Source organism: Amblyraja radiata, chromosome 46 (assembly GCF_010909765.2).
Source record: "Amblyraja radiata isolate CabotCenter1 chromosome 46, sAmbRad1.1.pri, whole genome shotgun sequence".
Taxonomy (NCBI): Eukaryota; Metazoa; Chordata; class Chondrichthyes; order Rajiformes; family Rajidae; genus Amblyraja; species Amblyraja radiata.
Window position 1 is genome coordinate 2,028,942 of NC_046001.1, and position 19,434 is coordinate 2,048,375.

The 19,434-nt window shown below is 46.6% G+C and overlaps 1 protein-coding gene across 1 annotated transcript in view; it reads right to left on the reverse strand.

The window, feature by feature from the left end:
• Positions 1-19,434, reverse strand: part of LOC116968745 (tumor necrosis factor receptor superfamily member 14-like) — a 51,422-nt gene that overhangs the window by 25,584 nt on the left and 6,404 nt on the right. The window contains exons 3-6 of the mRNA XM_033015553.1: positions 17,793-17,918; positions 12,989-13,138; positions 10,054-10,135; positions 7,887-8,001 (exon numbers count right to left, since the gene is read on the reverse strand). Of these exons, the coding sequence (XP_032871444.1) occupies positions 7,887-8,001; positions 10,054-10,135; positions 12,989-13,138; positions 17,793-17,918 (473 nt within the window). The remainder of the gene's footprint in view (positions 1-7,886; positions 8,002-10,053; positions 10,136-12,988; positions 13,139-17,792; positions 17,919-19,434) is intronic.

Below are 19,434 nucleotides of genomic sequence, written 5' to 3' on the forward strand. Positions count from 1 at the left end.
TAAGGTCACCCCTCAGCCTCTTGCACTCCCCAATGAAAAGAAACCATGCCTATCCAATCTCTCATAACTGCAGCCCTCTATTCCAGGCAATATCCCGGTGAATCTCTTCTGCACTCTCTCTGTTGCTACCACATCCTTCTGTAACGTGGCGACCAGAACTGTGCACAACAGCCCACGTGCGACCTGGCCCAACGTCTTGAGCAGCTCCAACATGACGAGCCAACTCTTGCACTCAATGCGCTTGCCCATGAAGGCCAACATGTGGAATGCCTTCCTCCCTCCGCGATCCACCTGCATCGCTACCTTCTGTACCCATGAACCTGCACCAACAAGGTCGTTCTGTACATCAACACTCATTCGGTCCCAGCAGTTCACTGTATCTGTCCGGTTAGCATTTGAAGTCCCAAAATGCAATACCTAACACGGTCAGGATTAAATTTGATCTTCCACCTAATCTATTTTCCCCTCTGTATCAGTTCACAATCCTCTTCGCTCTCTCCAACTCCACTGTTGTCAGTAAACTTACTAATCAGTCCACTTAGGTAGATAAAAATGCTGGAGAAACTCAGCGGGTGAGGCAGCATCTATGCAGCGAAGGAATAGGTGACGTTTCGGGTCGAGACCCTTCTTCAGACCACTTGCATTCTTATCCAGGTCATGCATTATACCAACCTGCCCCTTATGAATAAGAGAACAACATTAACTACCCTCCACTCTTCTGGTATCTCATCCATGGCTAACTAAGATGCCAAAACCTTGGTTCGGCCACCAGCAATCCTGCAAGACCCACCCAATGAGCCCTGAACATGCATCTTTTCCCAAGTCTTTATCCAATTCTCTCTTGGAAAGAGGGGATAGGAATCAGGATGAGATACATACTGAAAGTAATTGGCAACAGAAATGGAAGCAGATGAGATTTTTCTTTTACACACAGCAAGTTATTGTAATATAAGAAAGTGGAAATAGATTCAGCAGGAACATTCAGTGAGGATTTGGGTAAGGGGTCTACCTGGAGGGATCTATTGGTGAGGCTATGGGAGAGATTGGGGCTGACTTGAGAGCTCTTTCAGAAAGCTGGCACAGGTAAGGTTGGTCAAACCTTACGGGCCTGTCCCAGGAGCATGCGCCTGCATGCGGCAAGCGCGACCAAACCAGAAGCAGAGGCCACGCGGAGGTCGAGTGAGTGAGGTGAAGTTCGAGCGAAGTCCGCGGGAGGTTCGCGCGTGATGTACGCCGTCGAGGCGGCTGCGGGCCGGCAGGCCGTTGCCGCGCGGAATTTTTGAATAGTGTCAGTTTTTAGGAGCCCCGCGCGATGTTGGGACCAGCTCCGCACAACTCCATACGGCTCCGGCGATCGAAGTGGGACCGGCCCCGCGAGGCCGTACGGCTCAAGCGACCATGTTAGGTCGCGCTTGCCGCATGGAGTCGCACGCTCGTAGGACAGGCCCTTTAAGGAGCGGCACGGTGGTGCAGCGGTAGAGTTGCTGCCTTAAGGGCCTGTCCCTCTTTCATGACTTAATACTTTCATCCCGACCATTTTTTTTACACGTGGACATTTTTTATTGGGCTGGAAAAAACGTCCCGACTTACCTGATGCCACGAGTACCTGCGGCTGGTATAACGAGCCGCTACGATATATCTACGGACTCCTACAGACTCGTTACGAACATTCTGCGAGTTTGGATCAAGGGGAAAACTCGTGTAAGTGGGACAGGCCCTTAACAGCGAATGCAGCGCTGGAGACCCGGGTACGATCCCGACTACGGGCACTGTCTGTACAGAGTTCCCTAATTTGAGGAAGGACATTCTTGCTATTGAGGGATTGCAGCGTAGGTTTACAAAGTTAATTCCCGGGATGGCGGCACTGTCATATGCTGAGAGAATGGAGCGGCTGGGCTTGTACACTCTGGAGTTTAGAAGGATGAGAGGGAATCTTATTGAAACGTATAAAATTATTAAGGGTTTGGACACGCTAGAGGCAGGAAACATGTTCCCGATGTTGGGGGAGTCCAGAACCAGGGGCCACAGTTTAAGAATAAGGGGTAAGCCATTTAGTACGGAGATGAGGAAACACTTTTTCTCACAGAGAGTTGTGAGTCTGTGGAATTCTCTGCTTCAGAGGGCGGTGGAGGCCGGTTCTCTGGATGCTTTCAAGAGAGAGCTAGATAGGGCTCTTAAAAATAGCGGAGTCAGGGGATATGGGGAGAGGGCAGCAGCGGGGTACTGATTGTGGATGATCAGCCATGATCACATTGAATGGCGGTGCTGGCTCAAAGGGCCAAATGGCCTACTCCTGCATATTGTCTATTGTTTGTCGGTTAATTGGCTTGGTATAAGTGTAAATTGTCCCCCAGTGTGTGTAGGATAGTGTTAGTGTGCGGGGAAGCTGGTCGGAGCAGACTCGGTGGGCCGATGGGCCTGAATCTCTAAAACAAAACTAAACTAAATGGCCACAGTCAAGATTCTATGAAGTGGTGCCTCACCCTTGCCTGTAGGGGTGCATAGGCCCCGACGACACTTTTCACAACATCCGAGCTGCAAATTGGAAAGCTGTTCATTTTTGTCAGCGGGCGATAGTTGCCCGTCGACGGTGTATTTGAGCAGCGCGGCTCACACCGTGAACCTTTCATTGTGCCTATACCCTGCGGCAGCTTTCTGAATAATTTAACAGAACAGGTGTACGGGACTAATTATAGCCCATTATTCCTGAACTGTTAACTACTGCTGAGACCTTCATAAAATTAATTTGACATTTGGTTTTTAAACCATAACACCAAAAGACACATGTTATTAGGTTTCAGTTGGTTTAAAACAAAGCAAAGGGCTTCATTCGTTTCTGACGGGAATTCTTATTTGTCTAGGATAACAAGGAGCATAATTGGATTGAGGGGGGAACTTATAGAAACGTACAAAATTCTTAAGGGGTTGGACAGGCTAGATGCAGGAAGATTGTTTCCGATGTTGGGGAAGTCCAGAACTAGGGGTCACAGTTTAAGGATAAGAGGGAAGTCTTTTAGGATCGAGATATACAAACTTAAAGCACACTGTATTGGGGGTTCAGTATTGATGTGGATAGAGAACTGGCTGGCAGACAGGTAGCAAAGAGTAGGAGTAAACGGGTCCTTTTCACAATGGCAGGCAGTGACTAGTGGGGTACCGCAAGGCTCAGTGCTGGGACCCCAGCTATTTACGATATATATATTAATGATTTGGACGAGGGAATTGAATGCAACATCTCCAAGTTTGCGGATGACACGAAGCTGGGGGGCAGTGTTAGCTGTGTGGAGGATGCTAGGAGACTGCAAGGTGACTTGGATAGGCTGGGTGAGTGGGCAAATGCATGGCAGATGCAGTATAATGTGGATAAATGTGAGGTTATCCACTTTGGTGGCAAAAACAGGAAAGTAGACTATTATCTGAATGGTGGCCAATTAGGAAAGGGGGAGATGCAACGAGACCTGGGTGTCATTGTACACCAGTCATTAAAAGTAGGCATGCAGGTGCAGCAGGCAGTGAAGAAGGCGAATGGTATGTTAGCATTCATAGCAAAAGGATTCAAGTATAGGAGCAGGGAGGTTCTACTGCAGTTGTACAGGGTCTTGGTGAGACCACACCTGGAGTATTGCGTACAGTTTTGGTCTCCTAATCTGAGGAAAGACATTCTTGCCATAGAGGGAGTACAGAGAAGGTTCACCAGACTGATTCCTGGGATGTCAGGACTTTCATATGAAGAAAGACTGGATAGACTCGGTTTGTACTTGCTAGAATTTAGAAGATTGAGGGGGGATCTTATAGAAACTTACAAAATTCTTAAGGGGTTGGACAGGCTAGATGCAGGAAGATTGTTTCCAATGTTGGGGAAGTCCAGAACAAGGGGTCACAGTTTAAGGATAGAGGGGAATTTTTTTAGGACCAAGATGAGGAAAACATTTTTCACACAGAGAGTGGTGAATCTGTGGAATTCTCTGCCACAGAAGGTAGTTGAGGCCACAGTTCATTGGCTATATTTAAGAGGGAGTTAGATGTGGCCCTTGTGGCTAAAGGGATCAGGGGGTATGGAGAGAAGGCAGGTACAGGATACTGAGTTGGATGATCAGCCATGATCATATTGAATGGCGGTGCAGGCTCGAAGGGCCGAACGGCCTACTCCTGCACCTATTTTCTATGTTTCTATAAAGCCAAACACGGCACAAACCTCACCATCCATAAATCCAGCAGAGATTCCTGTACAATGCATTCACTCCTGGCTGGCCTGCTTCATGTTTACAAGTGTTTAAGAAGGAACTGCAGATGCTGGAAAATCGAAGGTAGACAAAAATGCTGGAGAAACTCAGCGGGTGAGGCAGCATCTATGGAGCGAAGGAAATAGGCAATGTTTCGGGACGAAACGTTGCCTATTTCCTTCGCTCCATAGATGCTGCCTCACCCGCTGAGTTTCTCCAGCATTTCTGCCTACCTTCATGTTTATTTATTTTTTTCTTTATTTATATAGCACATTTTTAGTCAACTTGCATTGACCCCAAAGTGCTTCACATAATTACATCCACACACACAGGCAAAGGTGAGAAGTGTCTTGCCCAAGGACACACACAGGCAAAGGTGGGTGAAGTGTCTTGCCCAAGGACACAACGACAGTATGCACTCCAAGCGGGATTCGAACCAGCTACCTTCCGGTTGCCAGCCGAACACTTAGCCCATTGTGCCATCTGTCGTCCAATACCTTCATGTTTATAAGTGATAGGAGCAGAATTAGGCCATTCGGCCCATCATGTCTCCTCCGCCATGCGATCATGGCTGATCTATCTCTCCCTCCAAACCCCATTCTCCTGCCTTCTCCCCATAAGATTCAAGAGTTTGTCATGTGTCCCTGAAATTCTTCAGCACAACAGAACATAGACGGCATGAATACAGAACAGATCAGTGTGTCCATAAACCATTGTATAAATATATACACACATGAATAAATAAACTGATAAAGTGCAAATAAACAGATAATGGGCTATTAATGTTCAGAGTTTTGTCCAAGCCAGGTTTAATAGCCTGATGGCTTTGGGGAAGTAGCTATTCCTGAACCTGGTCGTTGCAGTCTTCAGGCTCCTGTACCTTCTACCTGAAGGTAGCAGGGAGATGAGTGTGTGGCCAGGATGGTGTGGGTCCTTGATGATACTGCCAGCCTTTTTGAGGCAGCGACTGCGATAAATCCCCTCGATGGAAGGAAGGTCAGAGCCGATGATGGACTGGGCAGTGTTTACTACTTTTTGTAGTCTTTTCCTCTCCAGGGCGCTCAAGTTGCCGAACCAAGCCACGATGCAACCGGTCAGCATGCTCTAGACTGTGCACCTGTAGACGTTCGAGAGAGTCTTCCTTGACATACCGACTCTCCGTAATCTTCTCCTAACACCCGTACTAATCAAGGATCTATCAATCTCTGCCTTAAAAATATCCACTGACTTGGCCTCCACAGCCATCCCTGATTAAAGAAATTCCTCCTCGTCTCCTTCCTAAAGGTACGCCCTTTCATTCTGAGGCTGCGCTAGATGCTCCCACTACTGGGCACATCTTCACCACATCCACTATTAGATGTGTAGACTAATTTCTAAATGGGGAGAGAATCCAGAAATCGGAGGTGCAAAGAAACTTGGGAGTGCTTGGTGCAGGATTGCCGAAAAGTTAATCTGTAAGTCGAATCGGTAGTAAGGAAGGCAAACGCAACGCTAGCATTTATTTAAAGAGGGCTTGAATACAAAAACAGGGATGTAACGCTGAGGCTCTATAAGGCGCTGGTCAGGCCGCATTCGGAATATTGTGAGCAGTTTTGGGCCCCATATCTGAGGCAGGATGTGCTGGCTCTGGAGAGGGTCCAGAGGAGGTTTACGAGAATGATCCCAGGAATGAGTGGGTTAACATATGATGAGCGTTTGTCAGCTCTGGGCCTGTACTCGCTGGAGTTTAGAAGAATGAGAGGGGGGGACCTCACTGAAACGTAACGAACAGTGAAAGGCCTGGATAGAGTGGATGTGGAGAGGATGTTTCCACTAGTGGGAGAGTCTAGGACCAGAGGTCACAGCCTCTGAATTAAAGGATGTTCCTTTAGGAAGGAGATGAGGAGGAATTTCTTTAGTCAGAGGGTGGTGAATCTGTGGAATTCATTGCCACAGACAGCTGTGGAGGCCACAAGTCAGTGGATATATTTAAGGCAGAGATAGATAGATTCTGAAGTCTGAAGAAGGGTTTCGGCCCGAAACGTTGCCTATCTCCTTCGCTCCATAGATGCTGCTGCACCCGCTGAGTTTCGCCAGCATTTTTGTGTACCTTAGATAGATTCTTGATTTGTACGGGTGTCGGGGGTTATGGGGAGAAGGCAGGAGAATGGGGTTGAGAGGGAGAGATGGATCAGCCACGATTGAATGGCGGAGTAGACTCGATTGGCCGAATGGCCTAATACTACTATTACATGAACTCGTCACGAAGGCCACTGTTGAAATGTTTTTGATTCAGTTTAATTAAACACGTCTGATGTAAAAATTCATTCCATAAGTTATCGGGGGGGACTGTACCTTTAAGAACCATGTACGGGCAAGTCTATGTTGGGATGACATTATGCGCTGACTGTGGGTTGGTATTTTGTACCCTGTGTGACGAGATTAAGTCGGGGTCGCTGTGTGACGAGATTAAGTCGGGGTCGCTGTGTGATGAGATTAAGTTGGGAAAACCGATACCTGCGTGATGAGATTAAGTTGTGGTCGATACCTACGCGATGAGATTTAGTTGTGGTCGATACATCCTTGCTTACTCCATTGTATAAAAGAATGAGTTCGGGCGCTGCTTCGGCAGGGAGACTCGTACAGACTCCTGTACTCTGTGCGATCCTCTCTCATGTATTAAACATTCAGTTGGATCTAAATTGCTGTGACTGTCGTTTGTTGGGAAAATATTTCTAACGTCTATGTGGAAGAAAGAGGTCATGTCGCTTTTAAAGTTTGCCTTGTGGATCGTTGACAGTAAAATGTGAAACTCAGTCGGCATCTTTCACATTTTACTATCAACGATCACCAAAGCAAACTTTTACCAAGCTTGTCCCACTAAATATGACGTGCAACTGAGTTATGTTACACGCCCACCACCTACTGGCCACGAGAGATATTGCGAGTGCAATGTTTGTTTACGTGACCACATTGCCCCACCATAAAACCAGGCAACCATTTTGTTTCAAAGTGCAAGGTGCCATTTTAAAGAATTATTAAGGCAATATTCAAGACCGGGCTCACAGTGTATAGTGTTCTTTTTATTTGTGTGGCACCATTCGCCATTCAATATGATCATGGCTGATCATCCAACTCAGTATCCCATCCCTGCCTTCTCTCCATAACCCCCTGATCCCTTTAGCCACAAGGGCCACATCTAACTCCCTCTTAAATATAGACAATGAACTGTGGCCTCAACTACCTTCTGTGGCAGAGAATTCCACAGATTCACCACTCTCTCCCCCCCCCCCTCTCTCCTCCCCCCCCACAGATTCAAAACGAACGCAGACAGAAAATACATGGAATACAATGTGGACACTACCTGAGAGCAATAAATACTTAAAAAGACCAATAATTAACAGTTAAAAATTAGTAATTGCAAAATGCATCCCCCTACAGCCTAGCGGTCCGAATTATAAAATCTAATGGCTGCAGGGGTGAAGGATCTCCTGAACCGCTCCGTTCTACAGGGCAGGGAGAGGAGCCGGTTGTTGTTCCGAGTGCTCTTTTGACTCTCCAGAATTAAATGGAGGGGATGCCCGGGGTTTTTCAGGATGACCTGCACCTTGTGCCTCATACGCCTCTCAAGCACATCCATCCCAGAGTCTACTCTCCCCTCCAGCACTGAGCTAGCTCGATTACTTCTAATAAATAAAATATTTGTAAAAAGAATTGGCTTGTAAAGAACATGGCTGATAATATGATCATGGCGTTTTGGCGCATCACATTCCCAGCAGTACCTCCATTCACAATGCCACTGTAGAAACAAAATGTAAAGAGAAACATAAAATTACTATTTTATGAATGTAATGAACGAATAGTTACGAGTATTAATATCCAATAGATTAAAATGAAATAGCAATAAACTGCTCAATGCACTGGTGTCAATTCTTTTTCTATGAATGAATGAAACATCAGATGGGATCAAGATCCTATCAATCGCTGTTTTAAAAATGTCCACTGACGTGGCCCCCACAGCTGCCTGTGGCATTGAATCCGACAGATTCACCACCCTCTGGTTAAATAAATTCCTCCTCTCCATTCAATAGGAATGTACTTTTATGTGTCCATGTCCATTTCATATCATTGTATGGTCACCCCATTGCAGGGAGGATGCAGAATGCTTTGGAAATGGTGCAGAGAAGGGTTATCAGAAGACAGACAAAAAGCTGGAGTAACTCAGCGGTAACTTGGGTAGGCTGGGTGAGTGGGCAAATGCATGGCAGATGCAGTATAATGTGGATAAATGTGAGGTTATCCACTTTGGTGGCAAAAACAGGAAAGTAGACTATTATCTGAATGGAGGCCGATTAGGAAAGGGGGAGATGCAACGAGACCTGGGTGTCATGGTACACGTCATTGAAAGTAGGCATGCAGGTGCAGCAGGCAGTGAAGAAGGCGAATGGTATGTTAGCATTCATAGCAAAAGGATTTGAGTATAGGAGCAGGGAGGTTCTACTGCAGTTGTACAGGGTCTTGTTGAGACCACACCTGGAGTATTGCGTACAGTTTTGGTCTCCTAATCTGAGGAAAGACATTCTTGCCATAGAGGGAGTACAGAGAAGGTTCACCAGACTGATTCCTGGGATGTCAGGACTTTCATATGAAGAAAGACTGGATAGACTCGGCTTGTACTCGCTAGAATTTAGAAGATTGAGGGGGGATCTTATAGAAACATATTTTTACGATATTTTTACGATATTTTATTTATTAGAAGTAATGTACATTACAGCGACATAAGCCAAGAATAATATAATATATTTCCTGTACCACTTCTTATTTTAAACCTTAAAAAAAGGAAAGGAAAATTCTTAAGGGGTTGGACAGGCTAGATGCAGGAAGATTGTTCCCGATGTTGGGGAAGTCCAGAACAAGGGGTCACAGTTTAAGGATAAGGGGGAAATCTTTCAGGACTGAGATGAGAAAAACATTTTTTTTCACACACAGAGAGTGGTGAATCTGTGGAACCCTCTGCCACAGAAGGTAGTTGAGGCCAGTTAATTGGCTATATTTAAGAGGGAGTTAGATGTGGCCCTTGTGGCTAAAGGGATCAGGGGGTATGGAGGGAAGGCAGGTACAGGATACTGAGTTGGATGATCAGCCATGATCATATTGAATAGCAGTGCAGGCTCGAAGGGCCGAATGGCCTACTCCTGCACATATTGTCTATGTTTCTATGTTTCTATGACAGGCAGCGTCTCTGGAGAGAAGGAATGGGTGACGTTTCGGGTCGAGACCCTGCTTCAGACTGGTTAGGAAGAAAGGGAAACAAGAGATAGAGACGATGATGTGGAGAGATAAAGAACAAGGTTGATCAGAATGCTGGATGAGGGGGAATTAGCTGCAGGGAGAGGTTGGACTGAGTTGGATCGTTTTCTCTGGAATGCCAGAGGTTGGGGAGACCTGATAGAAGTGTGTAAAATTATGATAGTTAGGGTAGATAGTCAGAACCTGTTTCCCCCAGAGTGGAAAAATAAAATACGAGAGCATAGCTTTAAGGTGAGAGAGGCAAAGAGTAAAGGAGATGTGCGGGGCAAGTTGGAGGGAGAGAGAGGGGGAGGGAGAGAGAGGGGGAGGGAGAGAGAGGGGGGGGGGAGAGAGGGGGGGGGAGGAGAGAGGGGGGGAGAGAGGGGGGGAGAGAGGGGGGAATCTCTAAACTAAACACAGATCCTCTACCGCTGGCATCGGTTCTCAAACTAACCGTCAGTATCTGGTACAACGTATCAAAGTCACTTCACACGGTAATTTAAGATGGTAATTATGCGGTACAATATGCAAATGTGGTATAATGAAAGTGATCCCTACTCACGTTTTCCCATTTTGACGCAAATCGTTGGGTGAACAGTTGCCTTCCGCACATGGAAGACACTCGGTGTCTTTCCAGTAAGTTCCTGAGAAATATAAAGTTTAAACACTGAATATTGGCAATAATGACACAGACTTGGCGGCAGGATTTGAATTTGAGAATCACTGAGAAACATTGAAGATCACAGTCAAATCAATTGGCTGGCAGTGGCACAGCGGGTAGAGCCGCTGCCTTACAGCGCCAGAGACCTGGGTTCAATCCTGACCTTGGGTGCTGTCTGTGTGGAGTTTGCACGTTCTGACTGTGACCTCATGGGTTTCCTTCCACATCACAAAGATATGCAGGTTTGTAGATTAATTGGCCCCTGGTGTGTAGGGAGTGGATGAGAAAGTGGGATACCATATAATTAGTGTGAGCGGGTGATCGATGGTTGGCATGGACTCTGTAATATATTCATACATATTCATGTATATGTTGATGAGTTGGTGTTCAATGTAAGCATGGAATGTTGGGTAATAAATCTCTCTCTCATGATCCAGGCAACCTGCGTGTAAGTTGTTATTCATTCCCGAAGGGCCCGTTTCCAAACTAATCCCCGTCACGAATCCATGCAGGCAATATCCAACAAGGCTCATTCCCCGACTAATTCCACAATGCCCGCAGAATCTGCAGTCAGATTTAATTGCGGAGTTCAGTCCACACATATATAAATAAAATCAGAAAATGCTGAAAACACTCAGATCAGGCAGATTCTGTGAAGAGAAATAAAAGCTTCACGTCACAGATGTTTCATCAGAATCCAAAGTACATTTTTCCACAGCTGCTCGCTGACCTGCTGAGTGTTTCCAGCATTTCCTGTTATTATTTAGAGTCAAACAGCACAGAAACAGGCCATTCGGCCCACCGTGTGCCTGTCGACCAGTGATCACGCCGGACACTATCCCACACACTCGGGACAATTTACAGAAGCCAATTAACCTACAAACCTGCACGTCTTTGGAGCGCGGGGGGAAAACCGGAGCACCTGGAGAAAACCCACGCAGGTCACAGGGAGAACGTACACATTCTGTTCAGACAGCGCCCGTAGTCAGGATGGAACCCGGGTCTCTGGCGCTGTGAGGCAGCAACTCTACCACTGCGCTGTTTGTAGATGGTGAAAGGCTTTGCTCCTTACCCAGTAAACCATGTAGAGTGGGCCAAACCGCTGCATTACACCAACAATGACAACATCAAATGGGTCCATTTTGTAGAACGTGTTTGTGCACACACAACGTGGCGGAAGTCAGAGAACGGGGAATAAATAATTTGGGGAACACAGGATAGAAGTAGCAGTGGGAGGGAGGGCAGAGGGGAAAGGCCTAGAGCAGGAGAGTTCCCCTTGAGGAAGATGCTTGGAAGAGGCTGGGCTCTTTCACAGTCACTGGGCCAGGTTCTTGTCGGAGGACCTACTGAAGTCTGGCACAGAACGCGCTGATCAGCTGGACGCTCCGCTGATGTGGGTTCGTTCTCTGGTGCCCAACAGGCACTGAAAGAATGCATGGAATTGATGGATATCATTAGATCTGATCACTAAGTCCAGCAGTAGACACACACACGTAGACACACACACACGTAGACACACACACACGTAGACACACACACACGTAGACACACACACACGTAGACACACACACACACACACACGTAGACACACACACGTAGACACACACACACGTAGACACACATACGTACACACACACACACGTAGACACACACACGTACACACACACACACGTAGACACACACACACGTAGACACACACACACGTAGACACACACACACGTAGACACACACACACGTAGACACACACACACGTAGACACACACACACACACGTAGACACACACACACGTAGACACACACACACGCAGACACACACACACGCAGACACACACACACGTAGACGCACACACACACGTAGACACACACACACACACACACGTAGACACACACACACACGTAGACACACACACACGTAGACACACACACACACACATGTAGACACACACACACACGTAGACACACACACACACGTAGAGACACACACACACACACGTAGACACACACACACGTAGACACACACACACGTAGACACACACACACGTAGACACACACACACACGTAGACACACACACACACACACGTAGACACACACACACACACGTAGACACACACACACACGTAGACACACACACACACACGTAGACACACACACGTAGACACACACACGTAGACACACACACACGTAGACACACACACACGTAGACACACACACACACACACACACACACGTAGACACACACACACGTAGACACACACACACACACACACGTAGACACACACACGTAGACACACACACACGTAGACACACACACACGTAGACACACACACACACACACACACACACACGTAGACACACACACACGTAGACACACACACACACACGTAGACACACACACACGTAGACATACACACACACACACACACACGTAGACACACACACACGTAGACACACACACACACACACACGTAGACACACACACACGTAGACACACACACACGTAGACACACACACACGTAGACACACACACGTAGACACACACACACACGTAGACACACACACACGTACACACACACACACACACACACGCAGACACACACACACGTAGACACACACACACGTAGACACACACACACGTACACACACACACACGTAGACACACACACACGTAGACACACACACGTAGACACACACACACACGTAGACACACACACGTAGACACACACACACACACGTAGACACACACACACACACACATAGACACACACACACGTAGACACACACACACACACGTAGACACACACACACACACAGTGTAGATCACAGTCTGACGTCTCACCTTTGCTGACTACCATTTCTGTCATCGGGCAGCTCCGATGTTTCAAACATCTCGCACAAGCGTTCTTGGTGATGTTAGCGCAGTAGTGTCCTTCCGTGCAGTTGCAAACACAGTTGTGTGTAGAAGAACACGCCTTGATTTCCTCGGCTCCTGTACCAAACCAGAAAGCAATCACTCTATGTATTCTGCAGGCAGCGTTATTGTGTTGAATCGGTTGCAACAGGTGCGTTTGCTGGTTTAATCTTATAGAAACTTACAAAATTCTTAAGGGGTTGGACAGGCTAGATGCAGGAAGATTGTTCCCGATGTTGGGGAAGTCCAGAACAAGGGGCCACACACAGTTTAAGGATAAGAGGGAAGTCTTTTAGGACCGAGATGAGAAAATTATGCTGGAGATAGGCACCGTTTCGTCCCAAAACCCTTCTTCAGACCCTAAATCCTGAAGGAAATAGGCAACGTTTCGGGCCGAAACCCGGAAGGGTTTCGGCCCGAAACGTTACCTATTTCCTTCGCTCCATAGATGCTGCTGCACCCGCTGAGTTTCTCCAGCTCTTTTGTCTACCGACGATGAACAGTAGATAACTTTTAACATCAAATCCTCCCGTCATTGATGCTGAAGACTCCCAAACAGAACCCGGTCATTGTCATTATAGAAACTTACAAAATTCTTAAGTGGTTGGACAGGCTAGATGCAGGAAGATTATTCCCAATGTTGGGGAAGTCCAGAACTAGGGGTCACAGTTTAAGGATAAGAGGGAAGTCTTTTAGGACCGAGATGAGAAAATCTTTTTTTTTCACACACAGAGAGTGGTGAATCTGTGGAATTCTCTGCCACAGAAGGTAGTTGAGGCCACACAGTTCATTGGCTATATTTAAGAGGGAGTTAGATGTGGCCCTTGTGGCTAAAGGGATCAGGGGGTATGGAGAGAAGGCAGGTACAGGATACTGAGTTGGATGATCAGCCATGATCATATTGAATGGCGGTGCAGGCTCGAAGGGCCGAATGGCCTCTACTCCTGCACCTATTGTCTATGTTTCTATGTTAATGGACAGAATAACAGCAGCAACTAAACAGCCATCTTTTCTGCAGGGTCCAAGTACTGTGCCCAGAGGTGGAGACAAGGACATGCTTGTCATTTTGCTGGCTGTGTGGCCCCTTTAAAAATGCCAATCTAGCATCCTGCCACATTATTAGCATTGCAAATGCCATCTCTGGATCAAATTCTTCAGACGTTTCATTGTTCAGCCCGTTTCACTGGCTCTGGATCCAAACAGGCCCCGAGAGTCGAGCTTCCTTACCACATTCGCCACCCCATTTGGTCGCTTCCGCTGGCTAAGGATGCCGATGGGAATAAGCCCAGCACCTGAAGTGTTCCAAAGAAAGCTCATGCAGGCCCTGGAGGGCCTCCCAGGAGTCTGCGTCATAGCAGATGATGTGTTAATCACGGGGGAAGGAGCAACACAAGAGGAGGCAGGAAAGGACCACGACGAGAAAGCCAGCGGAAGCGACCAAATGGGGTGGCGAATGTGGTAAGGAAGCTCGACTCTTCCTCTTGCTCATTTACAACAGATCTAACAACATAAGCAATAATAAATCAACAGTTCAAAACATCCGTTTCCAACAAGTGCATAAACAACACATTTTCATTTCTTTTTTTTTTCGTAGTCCATACTCTAATCACTGAGTATAGTCCGTCAGGTAGCGGGGTCTGACAACTTGTCGACCTGACCTTCCACACTCCACCTGCATATGGATAAATAGCTTCCTGTCGGGTCGCAGCCAGAGAGTCAGAGTGGGCCATCACACATCCACGGCCCTCAGCCTCCGTACCGGCTCACCACAGGGCTGCGTGCTGAGCCCCCTGCTCTACACCATCTACACACATGACTGCATCCCCGCCCACCACAGCAACACCATTGTCAAATTTGCGGATGACACTACGGTGGTGGGACTCATCTCCGGGGGGGACGAGTACGCCTACCGGGATGAGGTGGAGCAGCTGACAGTGTGGTGTGGAGAAAATAACCTGCTCCTTAACACCTTAAAGACCAAGGAGATAATAATAGACTTCAGGAAGAATAAAACGGACATGGTACCATTAGTTATCAGAGGGGACTGTGTGGAGAGGGTGGCGGATTTCCGCTTCCTGGGAATCCATATTGAGGAGGACCTGACGTGGAGCGTGAACACCTCTGCGCTGCTGAAAAAGGTCCAGCAGAGACTGCACTTCCTGAGGGTGCTCAGGAAGAATAACATCACTCAGAGACTGCTGCTGTCCTTTTATCGGTGCTCCATTGAGAGCCTCCTAACATACTGTGTATGCGTATGGTACACCAGCTGCACAGCGGCTCAGAGGAAAGCGCTCCAGAGGGCCATTGACAACGCCCAGAGGATTGTCGGATGCCCTCTCCTTACCTTGGAGGACTTACACAGTTCCCGCTGCATCAAAAAATCCCAGAGTATTATAAAGGACATTTCCCACCCCGGACACTCCCTGTTTGAACTGTTACCGTCAGGCAGACGGTACAGATCTACAAGGACAAGGACAAACAGACTTTAAAACAGTTTTTACCCCACTGCTATAAAGGCACTAAATGTAGCCGCCAAGGAACACAGGGGCGATACATACATACATGAAATCGACAGAAGGATGTAGGGCTGGGTGTTTATGCGTGCTATTTTTATGATATTTATTTTAGTTGTTTATCTTTTTAAATATTTTACCTTGTATGTATCGTTAGCTTTTAGAAATGTTTGAATGGTGCACTGACTGGCTGACATTTTACAATTTCGTTGTACATGGTTCATGTTACAATGACAATAAAGAAACTATTCTATTCTATTCTAGAAGCCAAGTCTGAAATGAAGTCTGTGTGAGTGTGAGAACAGGGATCATCCCGTTTAAAGCAGAGCAGGACTCCAACATGGCAGAGGTTTAAATGATGCCCAGTCTGATAAACACGTCGAATCTCCTGGCTGTTAATAGGTTCAGGAGTAGGCCATTCGGCCTTTCGAGCCAGCACCGCCATTCAATGTAATCATGGCTGATCATCCCCAATCAGTACCCCGTTCCTGCCTTCTCCCCATATCCCCTGACTCCGCTATCTTCAAGAGCCCTATCTAGCTCTCTCTTGAAAATATCCAGAGAATTGGCCTCCGCTGCTTTCTGAGGCAGAGAATTCCACAGATTCATAGAAACATAGAAATTGGGTGCAGGAGTAGGCCATTCGGCCCTTCGAGCCTGCACCGCCATTCGATATGATCATGGCTGATCATCCAACTCAGTATCCCATCCCTGCCTTCTCTCCATACCCCCTTATCCTTAAACTGTGACCCCTTGTTCTGGACTTCCCCAACATCGGGAGCAATCTTCCTGCATCTAGCCTGTCCAACCCCTTAAGAATTTTGTAAGTTTCTATAATAACAATGACTGGTTCTGTTTGGGGAGTCTTCAGCATCAATGACGGGAGGATTTGATGTTAAAAGTTAACCACTGTTCATCGTCGGTAGACAAAAGTGCTGGAGAAACTCAGCGGGTGCAGCAGCATCTATGGAGCGAAGGAAATAGGTAACGTTTCCTATTTCCTTCAGGATTTCGGGTCTGAAGAAGGGTTTTGGGACGAAACGTTGCCACATTACACCTGTCCTTAAATCTTTGCACTGGCTCCCTGTGTGTAAGAGGATAGATTTTAAAATTCTGTTACTGACCTACAAGGCACTGAATGGTCTTGGTCCAAAATACATCTCTGACCTACTTGCTGTATATGAGGCACCTAGACTCCTCAGGTCTTCAGGGACAGGTTTACTCTGTGTTCCCAGGGTCAGAACTAAAAAGGCTGAAGCAGCATTCGGTTTTTATGCTCCACACCTGTGGAACAAGCTCCCTGAACACCTGAGGTACGCACAAACTGTAAGCGCATTTAAATCAGGCCTAAAAACAATGTTGTTTACTATAGCTTTTCCATAACCCGACATGCAGGTAATCTTAACCGTTTAACCCTTTTATGTGCTTTTTAAAATCGTTTTATTGTTTCATTGACGTTGTTTTATTATTCATACATTTGTCGTATTGCTTATTTTGCAATTTTTAATTATTGACTATTTTATTTTTTCTTTCCTGTAAAGCACCTTGAATTGCAGTTTGCACGAATGGTGCTATATAAATAAATTTACCTTGCCTTGCCTTGCCTATCTCCAGCATAATTTTCTCAGTTATAGAGTCATACATTGTGGTAACAGGTTTTAGCCGAACATGCCAATCCCGACCCACGTCCCATCTACATTAGTCCCACCTTCCCCGCGCTTGGCCCCCTAACCCTCCAAACATAACCAATCCATGTACCTATCTAAATGCGTCTTTAATGTTATGAATGTACCCACCTCTACTACCTTCTCTGGCTGTTAATGAAACTCTATTGCCCCAAGATCTCACCCCCCCCCCCCCCCCCCCCCCATCCCCTGCAACAGCATAGATTTCTTAGCGCCCCAGAGCATAAAGACGAATACTTTTAATTATGCAAGTTTCATTATTGCGATATTTCACTTACTTTGGCCCCAGCATCTAACGTTGACCCACTAGGTATAGGAGCAGAATTAGGCCATTCAGGCCATCGCGCCTACTTCACCATTCGATCATGGCTGATCTATCTTTTCCTCTCAACCCCATTTTCCTGCCTTCTCCCCGTAAAGACCCCTGACATCCGTACTAATCAAGAACCTATCAATCCCCTCTTTACATATACCCAGTGACTTGGCCTCCACCGCATCACTACACAGCTACGGGACAGCTATATACTCGCTTACCTTCTCCACAAATGGCACAATTAACGCAATCCTTGGACCCAGTGTAATAAGGTTGATAGGTACCATGACTACAGTTCTGACAGTTTGTTCCAGAATCTGGTGTGCAGTGTTCTTGCACTCGAGAACCTAATGAAGAGAGAGAGTAAAAGAATATGTGTGTTATGATTGTGTTTATAGTTTGTTTGGTTGTTTGTCTTTTGCACAAAAGTCCGCGAGCATTGCCACTTTCATTTCACTGCACATCTCGTATGTGTATGTGACAAATAAACTTGACTTGACTTGAGCTAACGATTAAACATAGAAACATAGAAATTAGGTGCAGGAGTAGGCCATTCGGCCCTTCGAGCCTGCACCGCCATTCAATATGATCATGGCTGATCATCCAACTCAGTATCCCGTACCTGCCTTCTCTCCATACCCTCTGATCCCCTTAGCCACAAGGGCCACATCTAACTCCCTCTTAAATATAGCCAATGAACTGGCCTTGACTACCCTCTGTGGCAGAGAGTTCCAGAGATTCACCACTCTCTGTGTGAAAAAAGTTCTTCTCATCTCGGTTTTAAAGGATTTCCCCCTTATCCTTAAGCTGTGACCCCTTGTCCTGGACTTCCCCAACATCGGGAGCAATCTTCCTGCATCTAGCCTGTCCAACCCCTTAAGAATTTTGTAAGCACAAAAACACTCAAAACACATCAAAACCCAACAGTTGTGGGAAGCCAGAGGAATGGAAAAGTGAAGGCAGCGATAAGAAAGTATGGTGTCCTGAACTGCAAGAAATACAAACAGCAAACACTCTGCAGGTCAGGTAGCAGCTGCAAACAGAGAAAGGAAGTTAATGTTTCAGGTTGAAGAACTGATGAAGTAACTCGGGACTTTGGAATTGACTATGTGTAAGAAAGAAACTAGTCTGAAGGGTCTCGACCTGAAACGTCGCCCATTCCTTCTCTCCGGAGATGCTGCCTGTCCCGCTGAGTTACTCCAGCATTTTTGTGTGTACCTTTGGAATAGACTGATGGATGTGAAAGGTTTAGAGGGACATAGGTCAAAATGGTGGCCGATTAGGAAAAGGGGGAGATGCAACGAGACCTGGGTGTCATGGTACACCAGTTATTGAAAGTAGGCATGCAGGTGCAGCAGGCAGTGAAGAAAGCATTGTATTCAAATTTATTGTATTCAAATTTATTGTCATTGTCTCAGTTAGCGAATGGTATGTAAGCATTCATAACAAAAGGATTTGAGTATAAGAGCAGGGAGGTTCTACTGCAGTTGTACAGGGTCTTGGTGAGACCACACCTGGAGTATTGTGTACAGTTTTGGTCTCCTAATCTGAGGAAAGACATTCTTGCCATGGAGGGGGTACAGAGAAGGTTCACCAGACTGATTCCTGGGATGGCAGGACTTTCATATGAAGAAAGACTGGATAGACTCGGCTTGTACACGCTAGAATTTAGAAGATTGAGGGGGGATCTTATAGAAACTTACAAAATTCTTAAGGGGTTGGACAGGCTAGATGCAGGAAGATTATTCCCAATGTTGGGGAAGTCCAGAACAAGGGGTCACAGTTTAAGGATAAGGGGGAAATCATTTAGGACCGAGATGAGAAAATCATTTTTTACACAGAGAGTGGTGAATCTGTGGAATT